This window comes from Benincasa hispida, chromosome 3 (assembly GCF_027475165.1).
Source record: "Benincasa hispida cultivar pf3 chromosome 3, pf3_genome.v1.1, whole genome shotgun sequence".
Lineage (NCBI taxonomy): Eukaryota > Viridiplantae > Streptophyta > Magnoliopsida > Cucurbitales > Cucurbitaceae > Benincasa > Benincasa hispida.
Window position 1 is genome coordinate 1,076,796 of NC_143480.1, and position 22,353 is coordinate 1,099,148.

A 22,353-nucleotide genomic window follows, 5' to 3' on the forward strand; every position below is an offset into this window, starting at 1 on the left:
TTGTTAATGAACATGTTTTAGATATGTTAAAAGTAATAAACAAAGATGTCATAAATGAGGAAGCTAAGAAAACACAACAAATTAAATATGATTTATTGGTTGTTGAAACATGTTTACAGAAAAATGACAAATTAACCTGGATATTGGATTCAGGTGCCGCTGATCATATTAGTGCTTTTGCTCGGGAAACTAGTTCCTGGAGGCAGCTTACAGAAGACGAAACACCTTTCAAGGTTGGAATCGGGGAGGTTGTCTTAGCTAAAATATGAAGTTGTTTGTTGAAAATAGATTCATTTTGCTTGAAAATATATTTTATGTTTCTGCTATAATTTTTTTTTTAATATTTATCTAATATTTGATAGAACAAAAGTATAAAATTTCTTTTGAAGTTAACGAAGTGTTCATTACTTTAAAAGGAATTAAAATGTGTTCTACAAAACTACAAAACAACTTAAAACCAACGGGGCATTTATGTCCATTTACATTTTGCGACAGCACAGCACAGCAGTCACCGCCGTTACCGAAGGAGGATCGCAGCCGTTGTCAACCAGTATAAAGCCCCACCCAGCTTCGTCAAGCTTCTGTCTCACACTGAGTCGCTTCTTCCACGCAATTTTCTCTAATGGATACGCACTCCGCTCACCTCACTGGTACGAATCGTTCCCGTAGTTCTCAATCCCCTTCCCCCTCCCACTCCGCTTCCGCCTCTGCCACCTCCTCCATCCACAAACGCAAATTGGCCTCCGAGGATCACGTCCCTCCTTTCCCTCCATCCTTTTCCGCCGAAACACGCGACGGGGCTCTAACATCCAATGACGACCTTGAAAGCATCTCAGCTCGCGGTGGCGGCGCTGACTCCGACTCCGATGACGACTCCGACGATGCCGTGGTCGAGGACGACGAGGATGAATTCGATAATGATTCTTCCATGCGTAACTTCACTGCTGCTCGACTTGAGAACAGCGGTGCTGGAGGTTCTGCTTCGGCCTCTGCCTCGGCCTCTGCTGCGCGTACTACCAAGATCAAGCCGAATGCAACGGTGAAGATCGAGAATGCGGATATCAACAAGGACGGAGGCACGGGCGGTGGAACCAATGCGGCGGGTTCAGCAGCGGGGACAACTGGAAACTCTGTGTCGGGGATTGCCGTGAAGGAAGATGCTTCAAAAATTTTTGCCGACAGTGTACAGACTAGTGGTGCCTATATTTCCAGAGAAGAGAACCTGAAGAGAGAGGTGTGTCTCCTGTGCAAAACTGTGATCATATTTTTTTTTTGGTCAAGTTCCTGTTGTACGCTGTTTAGAACATGTAATTTCTCTATCTGGGGTCGGGGAGGACGGGTGCGAATTTGAACCTACCACAACCTTGACCAATTAAGTGCCGGATTATCGAAGTGGCATCTAAAACGCTTCTCAACTCATTTGATGAGAGGTTTAGGGGAGGTAGAGTTGAAGTAGTGGAAAGAGGGAGAGTAGTGGCTTTAATCTCCATCATACTGGGTTATGAACTTCTAAGTTGGGTTGTGCATACAGAGCCTTCCAGAAAGCCGTAGAAACAACAGATTCTTTAGGGAACCGAGATATGTTTATCCTCCTCCCTTTGTGCTTCTGGTCGAGAGTGTTTGATGTTTGTTAGATTTGGAGGAGAGATGGCAAAGTTCAGCCAGAGTAGGAGCTTCTGAGTTCTCCATTGTGGGAGATGGGTAAAGTTCGGTGGCATGCAAATTCTCTGCAGTTTTGCAGGACATTTGGATTGAGATGAATAATATAACTTTTAAATAGGCGGAGAGATCGGGTTACTTGTGAGGTGGCTAGATTTAACGCCTCCTTATGTGCATCAGTTACTAGGCCATTTTGTGATGATGAACTTTTGATCTTGTTCTTTTGGATTAGGTCCTTTTTAATAGTTAGGGTTGGACTCCCTCTTTGGTTGGTATTTTTGTATGCCCTTATATATTATTTCATTTCTCACAATAAGTGCAGTTTCGTGAAAAAAAAGGAGAAAAGATGATTACATGTTATGGATGGAGAAATCCTTTAACTAGATGGGTGTTAGAAATTTGTTTGATAAATCCCACAGAAGGAAAGTTGAGTATCTTTATTGGAGGCAACTTAAAACGGTGGCTTCATTTTATGCTGTCTTCTTTAGAACTTCCCAAGAATACCACCCCTAATCAAACAGAAAGAGAGGCTAGAAATCTCAAGGGGCAGTGACTTGCAGTCCCCTGCCAGTGTTAGTAAACGAAAAGATGAGGAAGAAAGAAAATAAGGCGTATGACTTTAGAGATTGGGGGATGGTTTCAAATTTAATGAAATTAGGTTGGTGGAGGTGGGGACTATTTGAATCCATCTCGCTGCTCTCTTTGTTTGGTAGCAAGTGAAGGGAGGAACCACCTTTTATTCCGCTGCCCCTTTAGCAAAAAGGTTGGGAGTTCTCTAGATTCTTTAGCTCGTGCAATTTCCCTACTGTTTTTAAAATAATATACTTCAATTGCTATGTGGCCATCCATTCAAGAGTAAAGCATGGAAGCTTTGGGTTAATGCAATCAAATTGATATTTAAAGTATTTGGCTGAAAAAAAATATTCGCTAGCTCAATGAAAAGGAAAAAGATTGGATAAATGTATATGACTTGGCAAAATTTTATGTCTCTCTGTTCTTTTTTATTATTTTTAAAATTTAGTACAACAAGTTGGAGCAGGGAGGATTTGAACCTCCGAGTACATGCAACATGCCAACTACTTCTTATTGACCTTTTGTAATACCATCAATGAAATTATACTGACTGTTTCTCATAAAAAAAACTGTTTCTGAGCTGTGCTATGAAAATTTTGGGGTTGTTTGGGAGGTTGGAATGTAATTAGAATTGTTGGGAATCAGAGGAGTGTTGGAATGAGTGTGGAATTGAGGGCGGGATGGGGAAAAGATGGTTTTGGGTTGAAAATTGTAGGAACAGAATGAGTTTGGTATTACAAATTGGGCTCAAAATGCTCAATCCAAACATGGATTTTGAATTACATTACATTACAAACCCATTCCTTACAGGTCCCCAAACAGCCCTTATATGTCTCAATAATGATTTTAGTAACTACACTACCTTTGTAATTAATACTAACTGGAGTTGTTTTTATGAGCTCCGGTGTGTAGTTTGACTTTGTAACATGTGGTCTATCGGACCTTACTTGTAACTTTTTACCAACTGATGATTTTTTTAAAATTTTTTAATTTAATTTTTAAAATCTTTTAGGCATCACATGACCAATGACAAACAGATAAATATGGGTGCCAGCTGCATTATGTCCATTTGGCTGAAGTTAATTAAGGATCTGAGCTTGTTTTAAGCTATTTATTCTATGCATTACAAGAGAATATTTTAAGGGGGACTTCGACTTACTCTGTATTACTGATGGTTTCCTCAATTCATAATGTTTTAGGAGGAAGCTGCGTTACTCAAATTTGTATGCCTTTCAAACGACGGTGTTGATGAGCATATGGTTTGGTATTTTTTTTTTCTTTGCCTAAGTTTTCTGCTGCATGTAATTTCTTTATATTTTTTTGTAACATTCTTGCCGTGTTTTTCACGCCTCTGATGTTATTGTGTTATGTTCACCTCTAGTATAGCCTACACAATGGGCTGTATGTTTTCCAATAAATTTTACGTAATAGTGGCTTTGATGCAATATTGCATTTTACATGGAACTTTTCAGGTTAATTGGATTGAAGAATATTTTCGCCCGACAACTACCTAACATGCCCAAGGAATACATTGTCCGTCTTGTTATGGACAGGTACTTTCACTTACAACATGATATCTTCTTGGGAAGTGAGAAAATGAGGCCTGAAACGAACATTTCAGTTTTAATTTGGAGGCTTTTTATTTGACCTCTCCTTTTAGGCATAGGACACTTGTCACTAAGGTCGTTTGTCTTTTTCCTTTTGTTTTGGATTGATGCATATTGTTACTCTAAATTTTAACTTGCAGAAACCACAAGTCCGTGATGGTTATAAGACGAAATCAAGTTGTTGGTGGCATCACATATCGCCCATATGTCAGGTGCTTTTTATTATGTTGAATGCATATTTGTCAATTACTGGGTTGAAAAAATAAAAAAGAAAACACACACAAATAGCCTCTCGCTATCCATCGTGAGGCTACTTATTTCAAATTGTCCGTTTACTTTGAAAACATGGTTCAGTTTACATCCCTATTACAATTATTTCCCTCATTTTATTTATATTTGAAAATTTGAATCTTTATGTTGTTTATGGTCACTTGTATTGGATTACTTGTTCCTTTGTTATTGATATATTTCTTATCCAAAAAGAAGGGAAAAAAAAAAAATTAAAGAACAATAATGGGATTATGGTTGTGTTATTTGTTTCTATGCAATGGCATCGCTTCTTCCTACAATGTAAACCAGCCCCAAGGAAAAATTGAAGTCTTGGATGTATGGCATGCTATGTGTAAAATAAATTTGCTTCTCTTGTTTTTTATGTTTTGTTTTTCTTAATGAATAGAAAAAGAAAGGTTCTCCATTTCTAATTATTGATATTGAAGTTAAAAATATTTTAACAATGAACAATCAACTAGAATCTCTATCATTTTAGATATATTTTATATGTTGGAACCCTCAGAATATTAAAGCCAACACTGGTTTTTGTTGGGGTGCTTGGATCTTATTAAGTTGGGAGCCAATCTTGACTTCTTTTGCTTTTTCCCCCCTCCTCTCTTCCTTCCTTTCTGGTGACCTCTGTTGCAGTCAAAAATTTGGCGAGATAGCCTTTTGTGCCATTACAGCTGATGAGCAAGTAAAAGGATACGGTACCAGATTGATGAATCACTTAAAACAGCATGCACGTGATGTTGATGGCCTAACTCATTTTCTCACATATGCAGACAATAATGCTGTTGGCTACTTTACCAAGCAGGTCTAGCGGTGTATTTTTGAAATATTTTTCTTGATGGTTCTTAGCTTATTTCTTATTCTCGTATTAACTCACGTATTTCTATATTGTTTCTCCATCCATTCACATAATCCTGTTTTGTTTTCTGACCGAAAGCTAATTCTGTTTCTATTGAAAAGGACACAATGCAGTAAATTCATGGTTGATTTGCTTTCATGGTCTTTTAGAAAATTGCACTTAGATATTATCCAATTTTGTTCAAATATATTTTTCACTGATTTGTAATATTCTTCTTGAATGTCGGATGTTGATGAATAATTGATTGACCTGGGCTTGAAACATGTAGGGATTCACAAAAGAAATACACCTCGAGAAGGACCGGTGGCAGGGGTATGTCACAGATATCCACATTGTTTTGAAGATTGCCAAAATTTTCTATTCATATCTTTTGGAGACAAATAATGACCAGATACTTCTCCTTATTCATTCTCGCATTTTGCTAGTATTCAGAATTAATTTCTCTTTACACAATATTTTAAAATGCTAAAGGTGGCCACATGACCTTTTTCTTTGTCTTGACTTGCATGAAAAAAATTAAAAAGTCCAGAACTCTGTATTACTAAATAGTATAGTTATATGGCAGTTTCAAATATACTAAAGAGTCAAGGCTAACAATAAAAATCAATAATAATAATAATAGAAAGAATTTTGGTCATACCGGCTTAGAGGTCCCAACAAGTTCAAACCTTGGTTGAGCATAATATAAAATATTTGATGTCTTCCGGATCCAAGGCTTGTGGCAGGCAGAGTTATCCCCCCAAGAACGTGATCACCTCTTAAACTTACTGTTGTCTGCTAATCGTTGTTCTACCTTTATTTAATCTTTTTGATGTTCTTTTTTGTGTGTTTCTCAAGCAATAGTGGTAAAACTTACTTTCGTTTTAATTTTTCTCATTTCACTTTTTTCTAAGAGTTTGTTTCTTTTGAGCATTAGTTGCTTTCATCTCTTATTGTTCCCAAAAAAAACCCTTAGGAGTGGTAATAGGTTAAATAAAACATTCATGTTGTATTAGAAGAATTATACAAAACCAGTTAACGTTTATTTATTTTATATTCATTGATTGATTAGATGATATGTACAAAAGAAAATTAGAAGCAGGAAGAAGGTTACAAGCAGGCCTCCAGCTCATCGAAAGATTGCTTAGACTATAACAAGAAAAAGATGGAAAATAAGTATATCAGCTTAGAGCCATAACCAAAACACCCTCAAGAGAATAAGGTTGATATTTGGCCTTGAAGATCCTGTTGGTCTTCTCCTTCCTAAACTCCCAAAGGAAAGCCTTAATAACACATGTCAATAGAATCTCTTTACCCCTACCAGAAAGACCAAATAGAGTGTCTTGGTGGATATCCTTACACAAGGATTTCTTTTGTAATCAGAGTCTCTTGATGATTATTAGTGATTGGAAAGTTCTAATTGTATAGATTTGCTTAGGGGTTCCCTCTATTTCTTCTCTGTTGGAACATTTCTTTTGATTGTCTCTTATTAAAAATATATATTACGGCAAAAAGCTAAAGGTTAACAATGTCTCTCTCCCAAAGCAGTTTCTTCTCAACTAGATGCCTTCATGTCCATTTTGATTGGAGGGCTTTGTTTCTTGCCCTAATATTTGCAATCCTGAGGCCTCGTCTGGGTAATAGAAGTTGGACTTCTTGTCCATTAACGTTTATGCTGTCTAGAATGATCTGTTGGGCAATTATCCCTACTATGTGTGTTGTGCCTTTAGGACTTGATGTTTCTGGTGGAGGCATGTGCTGCTTAGGAATCAAAGATTGTGCAAACCTCTGGAATCTGGGCTGATATATTTCATTCTTTTGGTTGGCAAATTGTTGCTCAATTGGACACTATTGCGTGGATCAGAATGTTGTTCATTGATCACCCTTTAGTTAGTGGCAACAAGAGGCATTTTTTGGAAGATAGTGGAAGGATTTTTCAAGGAAAATAAAGATCATCTGGAGATGTTCTTGAATCATCTATTTTCAATGCTCTTTTTGGGTGTAAAATATACAACCTCTGAATAGTTACAACTTAAATTTCTTTGTATCTAATTGGAAGAATCTTTAGTAATTCCATTTATGGGTCCTTTTGTACACTTTGAATATTCCATTCATCAATGGAAAGGTTTCTTATAAAAATAAATAAAAAAAAATTGTGACTTGTTTTCCTTAAGATGGACGCATTCACTATCTTTGCTTTGACGTGGCTTGGTGAATTTCCATTGTTTTCCAAGTCATTGTTTGCATGGAAAAGCAGCTAAAAAGTAATATCCTGTTAGATGCTATTTCTTGTATCTGTAAATGCATATGTATTGTATTCTACGCTTTACACTTCTTTTTGTTACTCCTTGTTCTTTTGGATTGGAGCTTTCTTGTACGTTAGATTCTGGTTTATCTCATTTTATTAAGCTGCCATGTTTTTGTTATTCGTCTTTGTTGAGCTTTCACATTTCTAAATTTTCTCTATCAAATGTCAGTGATTAAATAATAATAATAATAAGAATGAATTTTCTCTACCAAAGGTCAGCAATTAAATAATAATGATAAAAATGTAGTTCTTTCCAGGTACATAAAAGACTACGATGGAGGAATCCTTATGGAATGCATAATCGATCCAAAACTTCCATACACTGATCTGTCTTCTATGATTCGCCGTCAGAGGCAGGCAAGATGCCTTTTGCTTGATCATCTTGGATTCAAATATGTAGTTTGAATAGAAATTTATGTTCATGCAACTATTGATGATTGAAGTCTAAGAGATGAATGAAGCTTTAATTCTTTTAGTGGGATTTATCTCATAATTAATTCGTTCTGTTTACTGTAGGCAATTGATGAGAAAATAAGAGAGCTTTCAAACTGCCACATTGTTTATCCTGGCCTGGATCTTCAAAAGGTATGACTTCATGCCTAAAATCATGACGTTTTATTTTTGTCAATGTCATTTTCTTTTACCCCTTTCCTTTTAATATTACCTTTTTTAAGATTACAACCTCTCAAAGACCACAGTACAGATTTTCTTATTGCAAATTGGACTGATCTTTTGCATTCCCTTTGATAGGGATCTTTTGTACTTCCTTTGAATTATTTTATACGTCAATGAAATTGTTTCTTATAGAAAAAAATATTTCTTTTAAATCACTATATAGTAGTGTTTTTCTGCAAAAGAGGTAGTTTTGGTATGGCTGCACCTACAACTTGTGAATTTGTTATTCTACATAACATAATAACACTTGGCTGTTCAGAACTTTTAATCTTTACTTTTTTCTAATTGTAATGAGTGATGAATTGCTATTTTCACATGGAGTCTAATCAAGACTTGGCTGTTCAGAAGGAGGCAGGAGTTCCGAAAAGACCCATCAAAGTTGAGGAGATCCCGGGTTTGAGTAAGATTCTCAGTCTACCTTTGGTCTTTGGTTTTGATTGTGATTATCATTCACTTCTTTGGTTTGGTTTTCCTGCAGCAAAAATACTTGTGAAACATTTTAGAATTAGACAATTGTTTTTGTAATTCTCAAAGTTACTTTTTGACATGGTACCAATGAAATTATTCTTAAGGTCAAGATAGTGCCAGTGGATACATGACTTTGTTTCCATCCCTTACATTTATCTGATGATTAAGGAAGCAAAGGATAAAATACAAGATCTTGCTGGGAGACTATCACCAAAACCAATCAACACTGTTTTCTGCATTTGTTTTCGAAACATTTTTTTTAATAACTATTTTCAGGGAATTAATAAAGAAGGTTTCTTTATATGTTCCTCGAAAATAAACCATCTGATGAAAAACAGAGTAGAGAAAGAAAGATAGCACACCGAGATTTTACGTGGAAAACCCTAATCAGGGAGAAAAACTACGGGATAAAAGGATTCTTATTAGAAGACTGATACACAAAATACACAGTGACTGCTAGTTTAAATAGAAAAAAGGAAAATCCTAGGTACACGTATAAAGACAAAAATGCCCCTAGAGTAAAAAAACCCTAATTTCAACACTCCCCCTCAAGTTGGGGCGTAGATGTCAATAAGACCCAACTTGCTCACACATGCGTCAAACAATTGCCTGGGCAGTCCCTTTGTTAGGACATCTGCAATCTGTTGATTGGAAGTATAAGGAACACAAATGTTGCCACTATCAAGTCTTTCCTTGATGAAATGTCGATCAATCTCCACATGTTTTGTTCTGTCATGTTGAACTAGGTTATTTGCTATGCTTATTGCAACTTTGTTATCACAATAGAGTTTTATTGGACCAGTATGATCTTGATCAAGGTCTCTTAAAACTTTTTAAAGCCAAATTTCTTCACAGATTCCCAGACTCATGGCCCTGTACTCAGCTTCGGCACTACTTCTGGCAACAACACCTTGCTTTTTGCTTCTCCATGTAACAAGGTTACCCCACACAAAGGTACAATACCCTGATGTCGATTTTCTGTCTACTACAGATCTTGTTCAATCAGCATCGGTGTAAGCTTCGATGCATTGCCTTTCAGTTTTCCTGAACATCAAGTCTTTCCCTGGAGAGGTTTTCAGATATCTCAAAATGCACTCCACTACCTTCATATGTTCTTCGTATGGAGATTGCATAAACTGACTTACCATACTCACTGCATATGAGATGTCGGGCCTAGTATGAGAGAGATATATTAATTTTCCAACAAGTCGCTGATATCTTTCTTTGCTAACTGGAACATCTTCACTCATATTACTTAACTTTGCATTTGCTTCTATAGGAGTGTCAACTGGTTTGCAATCTGTCATACCTGTTTCCTTAAGCAAGTCCAGAGTATATTTCCGTTGGGAAACTGAAATTCCTTCTTTCGATCGAGCTACTTCCATTCCAAGGAAGTATTTTAGTTTTCCAAGGTCCTTGATTTCGAATTCCTCAACCATCTTTGCCTTCAATCGGTCATTCTCTGAGGTATCATCGCTTGAAATAACAATGTCATCAACATAAACAATCAAAACTGCAATTTTCCCGGATACTGACCTTTTAGTGAAAAGAGTATGATTAGAGTGACCCTGTTTATACCCTTGTGACTTTACAAACATAGCAAACCTGCCAAACCATGCCCTTGGGGACTGTTTTAACCCATATAAGGACTTCCATAATCTGCAAACTTGGTGATTAAACTGTTTCTCGAATCCTAAAGGAGGACTTATGTAGACTTCTTCCTCCAACTCGCCGTTGAGAAAGGCATTCTTCACGTCAAACTGGTGAAGTGGCCTTATTAACTGCAATAGAAAGGAGGACCTGAAATGTATTTAGCTTTGCGATCGGCGAAAAAGTCTCAGAATAATCAACCCCGAAAGTCTGAGTAAATCCCTTGGCAACTAATTTGGCTTTGTATCTATCAACTGTTCCATCGGGCCTATACTTTATTGTGAACACCCATTTACATCCGACTGCTTTATGACCACTCGGAAGAGTGACTTGGTCCCACGTATGATTTTTCTTGAGAGCCCCCATTTCTTCCATGATTGCGGCTTTCCATTTAAGGCTTTCCAATGTTGTGTGTATACTGTTTGGTATCACCACTGTGTCTAGATTTGTAGCGAGGGCCTTAAACTCGGGAGACAGATTGCTATAGGACAAGTAACTCTGCAGCAGATATTTCGTACATGATCTGATATCTTTCCTTAGGGCAATTGGAAGATCAAGAGATTCATATCTGTCTTTACTTCCTTCTGGCATACTGCACTTACCTTCCTGTTCTGTCATTTTCTCACTTTCAACGATTTTTTCAGCGAGAGTAAGAGACGCTTCTTTTCCAGGTTCAACAATGTTCTCAAGTGTCTCACAATCATCTGTCTCGACACAATCATCGACCTTGATTTCATCTTTGCTGTCGTTATCTTCCCTGCTTTTGCTCTCAACATTTTCAACACAAGCATCAGTTTTATCACATTTATTATCATGATCAGGGATAGGACTATTAGTCTCTGGAACTGATCTCTGTTCTGACTCATGGACTGGAGTCGGAGAGATAACATGCGACACCATTTCCTTTTTGAGATTCTTCCTATAGTATGTGATCCAAGGGACTTGTTTGGTCGCGAGAATAAGTTCATTGATACTGACACTGATGTCAAGGATGGGTTCAGGCAACAAATAGACTCGGACCCCAATTGGTTTCTTCACTAGTATGCTCCCCTGAAGAGAACCATTGGGAAAGAATGGATGATCTTCAAAGAATGTCACATCCATAGAGACAGTATTTTCTGGAAGAGGGATGATAACACTTGTACCCACGCTGATGTAGTGGGTACCCCACAATTTGAGCCCGAGGGGTAGACTTGGTACGGTTAGGGCCATGAGTATGGACAAACACCACATAGTCAAAGACACGAAGGGGTACATTAGAAAGAAGTCTGGTATTTGGGTAGGACTCTTTGAAGAAATCTAAGGGGGTTTTGAACTTTAGAACCCAGGATGACATGCGATTTATTAAATGGGCTGCTGTCAAGATTTCATCACCCCACAAATAAGAAGGAAGGGAAGTTGATAACGAGTAACTTCGACTAGGTGATGGTTTTTAAGTTCGGCCACTTCATTTTGTTGAGTGGTGTACGCACAGGAACTATGATGGACAATTTCTTTTGAGTTTAGGAATTCTCGTAAGGAGTTATTAAGGTATTCTCGACCATTATCACTCTGGAGAATAACGATTTTGGCATTGAATTGAGTTTCTATAGAATTGTAGAATTATTGGAAGACCGAAGTAACTTCGGATTTGTCTGTTAGAAGAAAAACCCAAGTTAGTCTAGTATGATCGTCAATAAAGGTTACAAACCAACGCTTTCCAGTTATGGTAGTAACAGGTGACGGACCCTAGACATCACTATGGAACAGGGTGAATGGTTTAGAGGGCTTATAAGGCTGAGACGTGAAAGAAACACGAGGCTGTTTGGCTTGGACACACGCATCGCATTTTAACTTAGAAATATTAATATTTTGAAAAAGATGAGGAAACAAATAATTCATATACTGGAAATTAGGATGGCCTAGGTGATAGTGCCATAACATATTGTTGAAATTAGGGTTTTGTACTCTAGGGGCATTTTTGTCTTTTTCATTGTACCCTAGGGTTTCCCTTTTCTCTATTTAAGCTGGTGGCCTGTTGTATTTCTTTGTATCAGTTTTTTAATAAGAATTCCTTTATCCCGTGGTTTTTCTCCCTAATTAGGGTTTTCCACGTAAAATCTTGGTGTGCTATTTTTCTTTCCCTACTCTATTTTTCATCATGGTATCAGAGCATGGAAACGAAACCTTGGCCACCATTGAGGAAAATCAATATGAGAATCCCAAACCAATAATCCAGATATAACCAGTATTATCCAAAAAGCCATTGACAGGTACTTCCAATCTCATCTTCCCCACTTTCGTGAAGACCAACCGTCGCCGCCCTACCAACCGTCGGCCGACTCCTTTGCAGACGGAACGACTAGTCGCCAAACCCAACAATCGGCGACCAGCGACCCAGCAGCTACCCATGTGGTTCGGTCGCGCTCAGACGAAGACGACCAACGACCGGCAAATAGAGGTGTTCAAAAAACCCGGTAACCCGACCAACCCGGACTACCCAACCCAAACCGCAAGGGCTGAGTTGGGTTGGGTTAAAAATGTTAAAAAATATTAAATTCGGGTTGGGTCTCGGGTTGCCCCATTTCAGGGTCGGATCGACCCGACCCGACCCGAATATATATATAAAAATAAAAGGAAAAAAAAAAAAAACAGTCAAATTAAAAAAAAAAAAAAAACCAGTGACCCAACCCGGAAATTTTGGGTTGGGTTGGGTTGACCCTCCAAAAAAGAACTAATAGAGTTCATTATTAGCCAACCCAAATTTTTGGGTTAGTCCACAAAAATCTTCCAACCCGGCCCAACCCGGACTATGTACACCCCTACCGGCCAAACGAAGCTGAGATCTGTCCGGTCACTCTCAAACACAGCCGAACGACGCCAACCAATCCAGATCTGCGATGCCCAGCGCCGACCGGTCCAGATCAACCGTGCCCAGCAGTTGCCGTTGCTGCCGGTTTTCTCCTCTCAGATCGGCGTCTCATCTCAGCCATTGCCGCACCAAAAGACAGATTGAAGAAGTGTGGGTGTTTTCCAGCCGAGTATGAGCAACCGAATGGGGCAGTTTTCGCCGATCATGGATGAGTTCGGAGGGGGAGATTCTTTATCATACCACTAGGACCAAGGAAATATATTCCAAGATCAAGTTATCCAGTTGCAGTTGCAGATTAAACGACAGAACGAGATGTTTCAGCAGCAGCTAGCTGCTATTGGGGAAGCCCTGGGATCGACATCCAAGATCCAACCACATCTAAACCCATATCCTGAAAACTCGGTAACTTCGTTCCCTACTTACCCCTCAAATTTATGTTCTGGAGCTATAGGCAATTCTTCTAGCTTTATTATAGGAGAAAAGTTGAATGGTGATAATTACTTTTCTTGGTCCCAATCTATTAAAATGACCCTTGAAGGCCGTCACAAATTTGGATACCTGGCAGGTGAAATACCAAAACCAAGGATCGGTGATCCCCAAGAGCGAATGTGGAAAGGAGAGAATTCTTTGTTGAGATCGATTTTGATTGGAAGTATGGAACCTCAGGTTGGAAAACCTTTATTGTATGCAGCTATAGCCCGTGATATTTGGGAGGCAACCCAAAAACTCTACTCCATGAGACAGAATGCCTCTCGTTTATATACCCTACGTAAGCAGGTCCATGAATGCAAACAGGGAACAATGGACGTTACTGCTTACTTTAACAAGCTGTCTCTCTTGTGGCAAGAGATGGATTTGTGCCGTGAAATGATTTGGAACTGTCCTTGTGGAGGAGTGTTACATTATCAGTCTGAAGAAACGGATCCCGTGTATGACTTTCTTGCAGGACTCAACTCTAAATTTGATACAGTGCGAAGTCGTATATTGGGGACCAGACCTATACCATCCTAATTTCCAGTATATGAATTATTTGTTTTCTCATCTTTTTCGCAACGTTAATATTTCTAAATTGAAATGTGATGTATGTGTCCAGGCCAAACAACCTCGTGTTTCTTTCTCTTCTCAGCCCGATAAGCCCTCTAAACCGTTTACTCTGTTCTATAGCGATGTCTGGGGTCCGTCACCAGCCACTACCATAACTGGGAAGCGTTGGTTCGTAACCTTTATTGACGATCATACTCGACTAACCTGGGTTTTCCTTCTAACAGATAAATCAGAAGTTACTTCAGTTTTCCAACAATTTAACAATTCTATAGAAACCCAGTTCAACGCCAAAATCGCTATTCTCCGGAGTGATAATGGTCAAGAGTACCTTAGTAACGCCTCACACGAATTCCTAGTCTCCAAAGGTGTTGTCCATCAGAGTTCCTGTGCGTACACTCCTCAACAAAATGGAGTGGCCGAACGGAAAAACCGTCACCTTGTTGAAGTTGCCCGATCACTTATGTTGTCAACTTCCCTTCCTTCTTATTTGTGGGGTGATGCTATCTTGACAGCAGCCCATCTAATAAACTGCATGCCATCCCGGGTCCTAAAATTCCAAACCCCCATAGATTTCTTCAAAGAGTCTTACCTAAACTCCAGACTTCTTTCTGATGTACCCCTTTGTGTCTTTGGCTGTGTGGTGTTCGTCCATACACACGGACCTAACCGTACCAAGTTTACCCCTCGGGCACAAAAATGCGTTTTTGTAGGGTACCCTCTTCATCAGCGTGGGTACAAGTGTTATCATCCCTCTTCCAGAAAATACTTTGTCTCTATGGATGTGATATTCTTTGAAGATCATCCATTCTTTCCCAATGGTTCTCTTCAGGGGGAGCATTCTAGTGAAGAAACCAATTGGAGTCCCAGCCTTTCTGCCTTACCTGAACCTGAATCCATCCTTGATGTCAGTATGAGTACCAATGCACCTATCCTCCCAACCAAACAAGTCCCTTGGATCACATACTATAGGAAGAATCTCAGGAAGGAAATAGCGCCGCCTGTTATCTCTCCGGCTCCAGTTCATGAGTCTGAACAGAGATCAGTTCCAAGTACTAGTAGTCCTATCCCTGATCATGATAATAAATGTGATAAAACTGATGTTTGTGTTGAAAATGTTGAGAGCAAAAGCAGCGAAGATTATGACAGCAAAGATGTGATTGAGGTTGATGATGGTGCAGAGACAGATGATTGTGTGATTCTTGAGAATATGGTGGAACTAGAACCTGGAAAAGAAGTCTCTTATTCCCGCTGAAAAAATTGTTGAGAGTGGGAAAGTAACAGAACTGGAGGGTGAGTGCAGTATGTCAAAAGAAAGTAAAGACAGATGAATCCCTTGATCTTCCGATTGCCCTAAGGAAAGGTACTTGATCATGTACTAAATATCCGTTGCAGAGTTACTTGTCTCCTGAGTTCAAGGCCCTCACTACAAACCTAGATACAGTGGTGATACCAAACAGTATACACACAGCGTTAGAAAGTCTTAAGTGAAAAGCCGCAATTATGGAAGAAATGAGAGCTCTCGAGAAAAACCATACGTGGGATCAAGTCAATCTTCCAAGTGGTCATAAAACAGTCGGATGTAAATGGGTGTTCACAATAAAGTATAGGCCCGATGGAACTGTTGACAAATACAAAGTCAGATTAGTTGCCAGGGGTTTTACTCAGACTTTTGGGGTTGATTATTCTGAGACTTTTTCGCCGGTTGCAAAGCTAAACACAGTTCGGGTCCTCCTTTCTGTTGCAGTTAATAAGGATTGGCCCCTTCACCAGCTTGATGTGAAGAATGTCTTTCTTAACAGAGAGTTGGAGGAAGAAGTCTATATGAGTCCTCCCTCAGGATTCGAGAAACAGTTTAATCACCGAGTTTGCAGATTAAGAAAGTCCTTATATGGGCTAAAATAGACACCAAGGGCTTGGTTTGACAGGTTTACTATGTTTGTAAGGTTGCAAGCATATAAACAGGGTCATTCTGATCATGCTCTGTTTGCTAAAAGGTCAGTATTCGGGAAAATTGCAGTTTTGATTGTTTATGTTGATGACATTGTTATTTCAGGCGATGATTCCTCAGAGATTGACCGATTGAAGGCAAAGATGGCTGAGGAATTCGAAATCAAGGACCTTGGAAAACTAAGATACTTCCTTGGAATGGAAGTAGCTTGATCGAAAGAAGGAATTTTAGTTTCCCAACGAAAGTATACTCTGGACTTGCTTAAGGAAACAGGTATGACGGGGTTGCAAATCAGTTGGTGCCCCTATAGAAGTAAATGCAAAGTTAAGTAACATGAGTAAAGGCGTTCCAGTGAGGAAAGAAAGATATCAGCGACTTGTTGGGAAATTAATATACCTCTCTCATACTAGACCCGACATCTCTTATGCAGTAAGTATGGTAAGTCAGTTCATGTAGTCTCCATACGAAGAACACATAAGGGTAGTAGAGCGCATTTTGAGATATCTGAAAACCTCTTCAGGGAAAGGCTTGATGTTCAGGAAAACTGAAAGGCGATGCATCGAAGCTTACACCGATGCTGATTGGGCAGGATCTGTAGTAGACAGAAAATCAACATCAGGGTATTGTACCTTTGTGTGGGGCTACCTTGTTACACAGAGAAGCAAAAAACAAGGTGTCGTTGCCAGAAGTAGTGTCGAGACAGAATACAGGGCCATGAGTCTGGGAATCTGTGAAGAAATTTAGCTTGAAAAAGTTGTGAAAGACTTTGATCAAGAGCATACCGGTCCAATGAAACTCTACTGTGATAATAAAGCAACCATAAACATAGCAAATAACCCAGTTCAACATGACAGAACAAAGCATGTGGAGATTGATCGGCATTTTATAAGGAAAGACTTGATAGTGGCAACATTTGTGTTCCTTATATTCCTTCCAATCAACAGATTACAGATGTCCTAACAAAGGGACTACCCAGACAGCTGTTTGACGCATGTGTGAGCAAGTTAGGTCTTATTGATATCTACGCCCCAACTTGAGGGGGAGTGTTGAAATTAGGGTTTTGCACTCTAGGGGTTTTTTTGTCTTTTTCATTGTACTCTAGGGTTTCCCTTTTTTCTATTTAAGCTGGTGATCTGTTGTATTTCTTTGTATCAGTTTTCTAATAAGAATTTCTTTATCCCGTGGTTTTTCTCCCTAATTAGGGTTTTCCCCGTAAAATTTTGGTGTGCTATTTTTCTTTTCCTACTCTATTTTTCATCACATATAATCAGTTTCAGCAATAGAAAAATGAGAAGAAAACAAACTAGCCCTATCACATATCCTAAAGGAGGCTTCTTCAGTGAGGAAATAGAGTCCCCTATCATGTCGGGTAGTGCCAATCGTCATTCCCGATTTCAGATCCTGAAAAACAACAGCATCAGATGAGAAGATAACATGACATTTCAAATCCCTTGTAATTTTACTAATAGATAATAGATTGTAAGAAACTTTTGGCACATGCAACATATCTTGGAGGATTAAGCCTGCAAAGGGCGACACCCGTCCTTTTCCAGCAACGGGGGCAAAGGACCCATCTGCAATCCTGATCCTTTCATTTCCAGCACCAGGTTGATAAGACAAAAATTGATCAGAGGAACCAGTTAAGTGGTCTGTGGCTCCTGAATCTAATATCCATGGTTTAGTACCAGTTATACTCACAAGGCCAAAGGAGTGAAAAGTACCTGATTGGGCGATTGCACTTACTCCAACTGTAGTAGTAGTGCTCTGAGTGGTTTCCTGATTCTGAGGCTAAGTATCTCCAGTAATAGATTCACCTACAAGAGCCCGACTTGGTTGCCATTTCTTACCATTCGGCGGTCAGCCGTGAAACTTCCAGCACTGAACTTTCGTGTGCCAAGGTTTCTTGCAATGTTCACACATTGGGGGCGGCTTAGTGTTCTGTTTATCTTGGACAAGGCCTGATGTTTTGAAAGTAGCGGAATCTGTTGGTGTTACAGGTATATTGTTCATGGCCCTCGATCTATCTTCCTCCAGGCGAACTTCAAAACAGATTTCCATTAGGGATGGTATAGGTTTGTTCCCCAATATACGACTTCGCACAGTATCAAATTTAGAGTTGAGTCCGGCAAGAAAGTGATACACGCTGTCAGTTTCCTTAGACTGATAATGTAAAACTTCTCCACATGGACAGTTCCAAATCATTTCACGGCACAAATCCATATCTTGCCATAAGAGAGACAGTTTGTTAAAGTAAGCTGTAACGTCCATTGTCCCCTATTTACGCTCATAGACCTGCTTACGTAGGGTATATAAACGAGAGGCATTTTGTCTCCTAGAGTGGAGTTTTTGGGCTGCCTCCCAAATATCACGGGCTGTGGCTGCATATAATAAGGGTTTTCCAACCTGAGGTTCCATACTTCTAATTAGAATCGATCTCAACAAAGAATCTTCTCCTTTCCAAATTCGCTATTGAGGATCACCTGTCCTTGGTTTTGGTATTTCACCTGTCAGATATCCAAATTTGTGACGACCCTCAAGGGCCATTTTAATGGATTGGGACCAAGAGAAGTAATTATCACCATTCAACTTTTCTCCTATAATAAAGCTAGAAGAGTTACCTATAGCTCCAGAACATAAATTTGAGTAAGTGGGGAACGAAGTTACCGAATTTTCAGGATATTAGTTTAGATCTGGTTGGACATTGGATGTCGATCCTAGGGCTTCCCCAATAGCAGCTATCTGCTGCTGGAACATCTTGTTCTGTTGTTTAATTTGCAGCTGCAACTGAGTAACTTGATCTTGGATTATACTCCCTTGGTCCTGGTGGTATGATAAGAATCTCCTCCTCCAAACTCACCCATGACCGGCGAAAACTTGCCCCAACCTATTGCTCATATTCGGCTGAGAGAAACCCACAGATCTTCTGTCGGTTTTCTGGTTCGGCTGAGAGATAAACTGGGCATGGTTCGGCTGTGGCTGAGGAGTGAAGGCCGACTGCGACTGCGACAGGCGCAATGAAGTGTGCAACGCCGATCGTGAGTCTGATTGCAACTGGCGGCTGTGCAACGCCGATCGCGATTGGCGGCTGGATTTGGTCGTCGATCGGTAGGTCACGTCGGCTGGTCGTCCCTTCTTCGAACGAACCAGTTGGCAGGTCGATGGGCTGTGGCGGTTGGTCTGCTGGCTGGTCGGAATGGGTTGGGTAATCGTCACGCTTAAAATGGGGAAGAAGAGACTGAAAATATCTGTCAATGGCTTTTTGGATAATACTGGTTATATCTAGGTTATTGGCTTGAGATTCTCCTATTGGTTTTCCTCAATGGTGGCCAGGGTTTTCGTCTCCATGCTCTGATACCATGATGAAAAACAGAGTAGAGAAAGAAAGATAGCACACCAAGATTTTACGTGGAAAATCCTAATTAGGGAGAAAAATCACGAGATAAAAGGATTCTTATTAGAAGACTGATATGCTGTATGTATAAAGACAAAAATGCTCTAGTGTAAAAAATCCTAATTTCAACACCATCAATGAAATTCTTTGTACTCTTTGGATATTTCATTTGTCGATGAAATTCTTTCTTATTCAAAAAAGAACTATTTTCAGGGAATTCATAATGAAGGTTTCTGGCTACTTGGAATTATTTGCTTATATATATGCCTATGCTTTTTATTGAAGAACAACTTAAATAGTTTTGAAATGTCAATCATCCGTATACTTAAACGAAAAGGAAAGAGAGGATTTTCAAGATATATAATCTTTTTTTTTACTGATTTTTTATTTTGCACAACAAACAATTGTTTTCTGCAGATCATTCTTCAAATATCATTTTATAGCCTTTTCATTCACACCAAAAAACCACTTACTATATCCTCAAGATCCCCTTTCTCTGCGCCCTTGAATGGAGATTTTTTACTCCCCTCACTACCAAAAAAGTGTCACTTGGCAATAATTTTGATGGCAACCACTTTTGATAATAGAGGAGGCTGGATGGACACCTGATCAATGGGGCTTCTCACGTTACAGAGCCTTAAACTCTGCTGACGGGATCTCAAATCAGAAACATTTGATTGCATTCATGCGCTCACTTCTCAAGGTAAGTTTCTTGTTTAAGTTCGCTTCTTTTTTTTCTGATTAGAAACATATACCTATATGAAAGTAGGTGAAGGAATAACCTAGAGGCCAGGGGTATTTCACCCTTTTTTGGGTGGATATTTATTGTGATTTTAGTTTAATTTTAACTAGATTAAGTATGGACACACGATATACTATATAGTATACTAGCTATATCATGCCCTTGCAGGGCACCCTATATCATGATCCTGAGACTCTTCTTTCCTATGTCCTTGGAGGGCATCCTTTCCAAAAGGAAAAGAAGCTTCTTTGGGAAAATTTTATTAGAGCATTCTGCTAGAACATTGACAAGGAATAGAAGGATCTTTCAATAAAAATAAATAACCCTCTTATTATAGATTTTTTTGTGCTAGTTAACTTGGTCGTGACATGGTGCAAGTGTTCTTCCTTATTCCACTAGGACCACCTCTATAGCTTTTCAACTCTCCCTTTCCAATTGGAAAGGCCTTTTGTAATCTCTCTTTTGGGGCTTCTTTTGTAATTTCACACCATCAATGAAGTCGTTTATTAAAAAAGAAGAAGAAAGAAAGAAAGGAAGGAAGAAGAAAGGAAGAAAAAGGAAAAAAGATCTGCTGGAAATGCCCGTGTTTTAAGTTCCATTTTAAAAAGAGGAGAGTGAGAGACTGGTGCTGCCTGCCACGCTTAATTTACTCAAGTATCATAGTTTGACCCGAACATTATTATGAAAAAGGTAGGCTGGCGGTGCTTCCGTCCTTGATCTACTCTCAATTGTGCCCTGGCCAAAACCTTTTGAACATTTTAGAATTTTTCTGTGTTTACTTGCATATTTGTACTGTAACTTCTATTTGCACTTAAGTTTGGCAGCTATGTTGATCTTGTCTCAATTAATTGTTCTTACTGCTATTTTTCCATGCTAGCAGTCAATGCATGACCATGTTGATGCGTGGCCATTCAAGGAACCGGTTGATTCTCGTGATGTGCCCGATTATTATGAAATTATTAAGGATCCAGTGGGTAAGAACTCTCAAGTTAACAAATTAGTCTCATGGATCTTTGCTGCATTCATAGGATATTAGTATGATAGAATTGCTTTTGCATTTTGTTGAAGCTCTGTTCATTGACAATACTTAAAATAGGGCAGTTATGTTATTTGGAGCAGTTCCTTGGCTTTGAATGGTTGATAGTTTTTCTTTTTCCCTTCTCATGTATTTTTTTTTTCTACTTATCAATGAAATTTCCCCTTTGGGAAAAAATTAATCATGACGGATGATGAGAAATTGTAGGTTAGAATCTAGAATATGATGTATCATATTAGTTATAACTCTCTCATGGGTCACATCTCGTGTACAAGTTTGTTTGAATCGTAAAGCAGTTTTGTTTTGCATGGACAGTCCATGGATATTAGATAGATGTTAGATGGCCTTCGATGGTTTGTCTTGTGTATTTCAACAACCCCCTTCCCTGCGGCCTTCATTCCTTCAGTTAGAACCATACATATATAAATTTGTCACTCTGGTGTTTTCAGCATTAGAATTTTTGTACGCATTCTATTTTTTAATCATTTTTAGTTTTCAACTTAGCATGGTTTCGAACTACAGTATCTTTTAGAAGAGTACCTGCACCCAAGTGGAGTTCCAATTGTTTCTTGTCACACGATGAAACTCCTTATGTTGATTAATGATTAGTGCATCCCTGTTATATGATAGATCGATTCATAATGACTGATGATATGTAACAAAATATCACTCATTGTTTGACAATATTCTGTAGATTTAAAGACAATGTCCAAAAGGGTGGAGTCAGAACAATATTACGTTACTTTTGAGATGTTTGTTGCAGATGTGAGAAGAATGTTTGTTAATGCACGCACCTATAATGCTCCCGAGACTATTTATTATAAGTGTGCAACAAGGTACAATGCGATGGATGTTGTAGTGCATCATAATAATCATCCTGTTATTTTCAGTCCCCCCCCTTTATGTTGGGTTACCCATGTTCTTTGCAGGCTGGAAGCACATTTTCAAAGTAGGCTTCAATCAGTTCTACAATCTGCTAACAAAATTCAACCATGACCTCTGCAATGAAGATGCCAGCTTAGTTGTACAGAATTTTTCTTTCACAAGTAACTTTATTATATTCGGTTATATCATTTCCCTCTATCCCTGATTCTTAACTCCTCCAATCTCCACCTTATATAAATCAAGTGATTGAATAATATATTTATTAGTATAATTTATTTGTGAGATAGTGTAGTGCACATCTTAGATTCTAGATTTGTTTGATGTAAGGATTCACTTTGTTGTCAGATCACCCCCATCATAAAACAGACTTCAATCTTTGTATTTCCAAGACAAAAA

The 22,353-nt window shown here is 38.9% G+C and overlaps 1 protein-coding gene across 4 annotated transcripts; it reads left to right on the plus strand.

The window, feature by feature from the left end:
• The first annotated feature begins 486 nt into the window (after positions 1 to 486).
• HAG1 (histone acetyltransferase of the GNAT family 1) lies at positions 487 to 22,353 on the plus strand. 4 transcript variants are annotated; one of them, XM_039025931.2, is made up of 13 exons: positions 487 to 1,234; positions 3,432 to 3,496; positions 3,705 to 3,785; positions 3,980 to 4,051; positions 4,758 to 4,926; positions 5,249 to 5,292; positions 7,525 to 7,624; positions 7,784 to 7,852; positions 8,288 to 8,342; positions 19,882 to 19,997; positions 20,917 to 21,010; positions 21,767 to 21,908; positions 22,002 to 22,353. In XM_039025931.2, the coding sequence occupies exons 1-13, from the start codon at positions 623 to 625 to the stop codon at positions 22,066 to 22,068; spliced, it is 1,686 nt and encodes a 561-aa protein (XP_038881859.1). In that variant the 5' UTR covers positions 487 to 622; the 3' UTR covers positions 22,069 to 22,353. The 4 variants fall into 4 exon arrangements, with proteins under 4 accessions (XP_038881859.1, XP_038881860.1, XP_090167696.1 ...); XM_039025932.2 differs by having other exon boundaries at positions 549 to 1,234; positions 8,264 to 8,342; positions 21,836 to 21,908; XM_090311570.1 differs by having other exon boundaries at positions 557 to 1,234; positions 21,836 to 21,908.

Coding starts and splice junctions, on each gene's coding strand:
- HAG1 (XM_039025930.2), top strand. CDS start 623: ATGGATACGCACTCCGCTCACCTCACTGGTACGAATCGTTCCCGTAGT. Junction 4,927..5,248: donor TTGGCTACTTTACCAAGCAG/GTCTAGCGGTGT, acceptor TGAAACATGTAG/GGATTCACAAAAGAAATACA. Junction 5,293..7,524: donor GAGAAGGACCGGTGGCAGGG/GTATGTCACAGA, acceptor AGTTCTTTCCAG/GTACATAAAAGACTACGATG.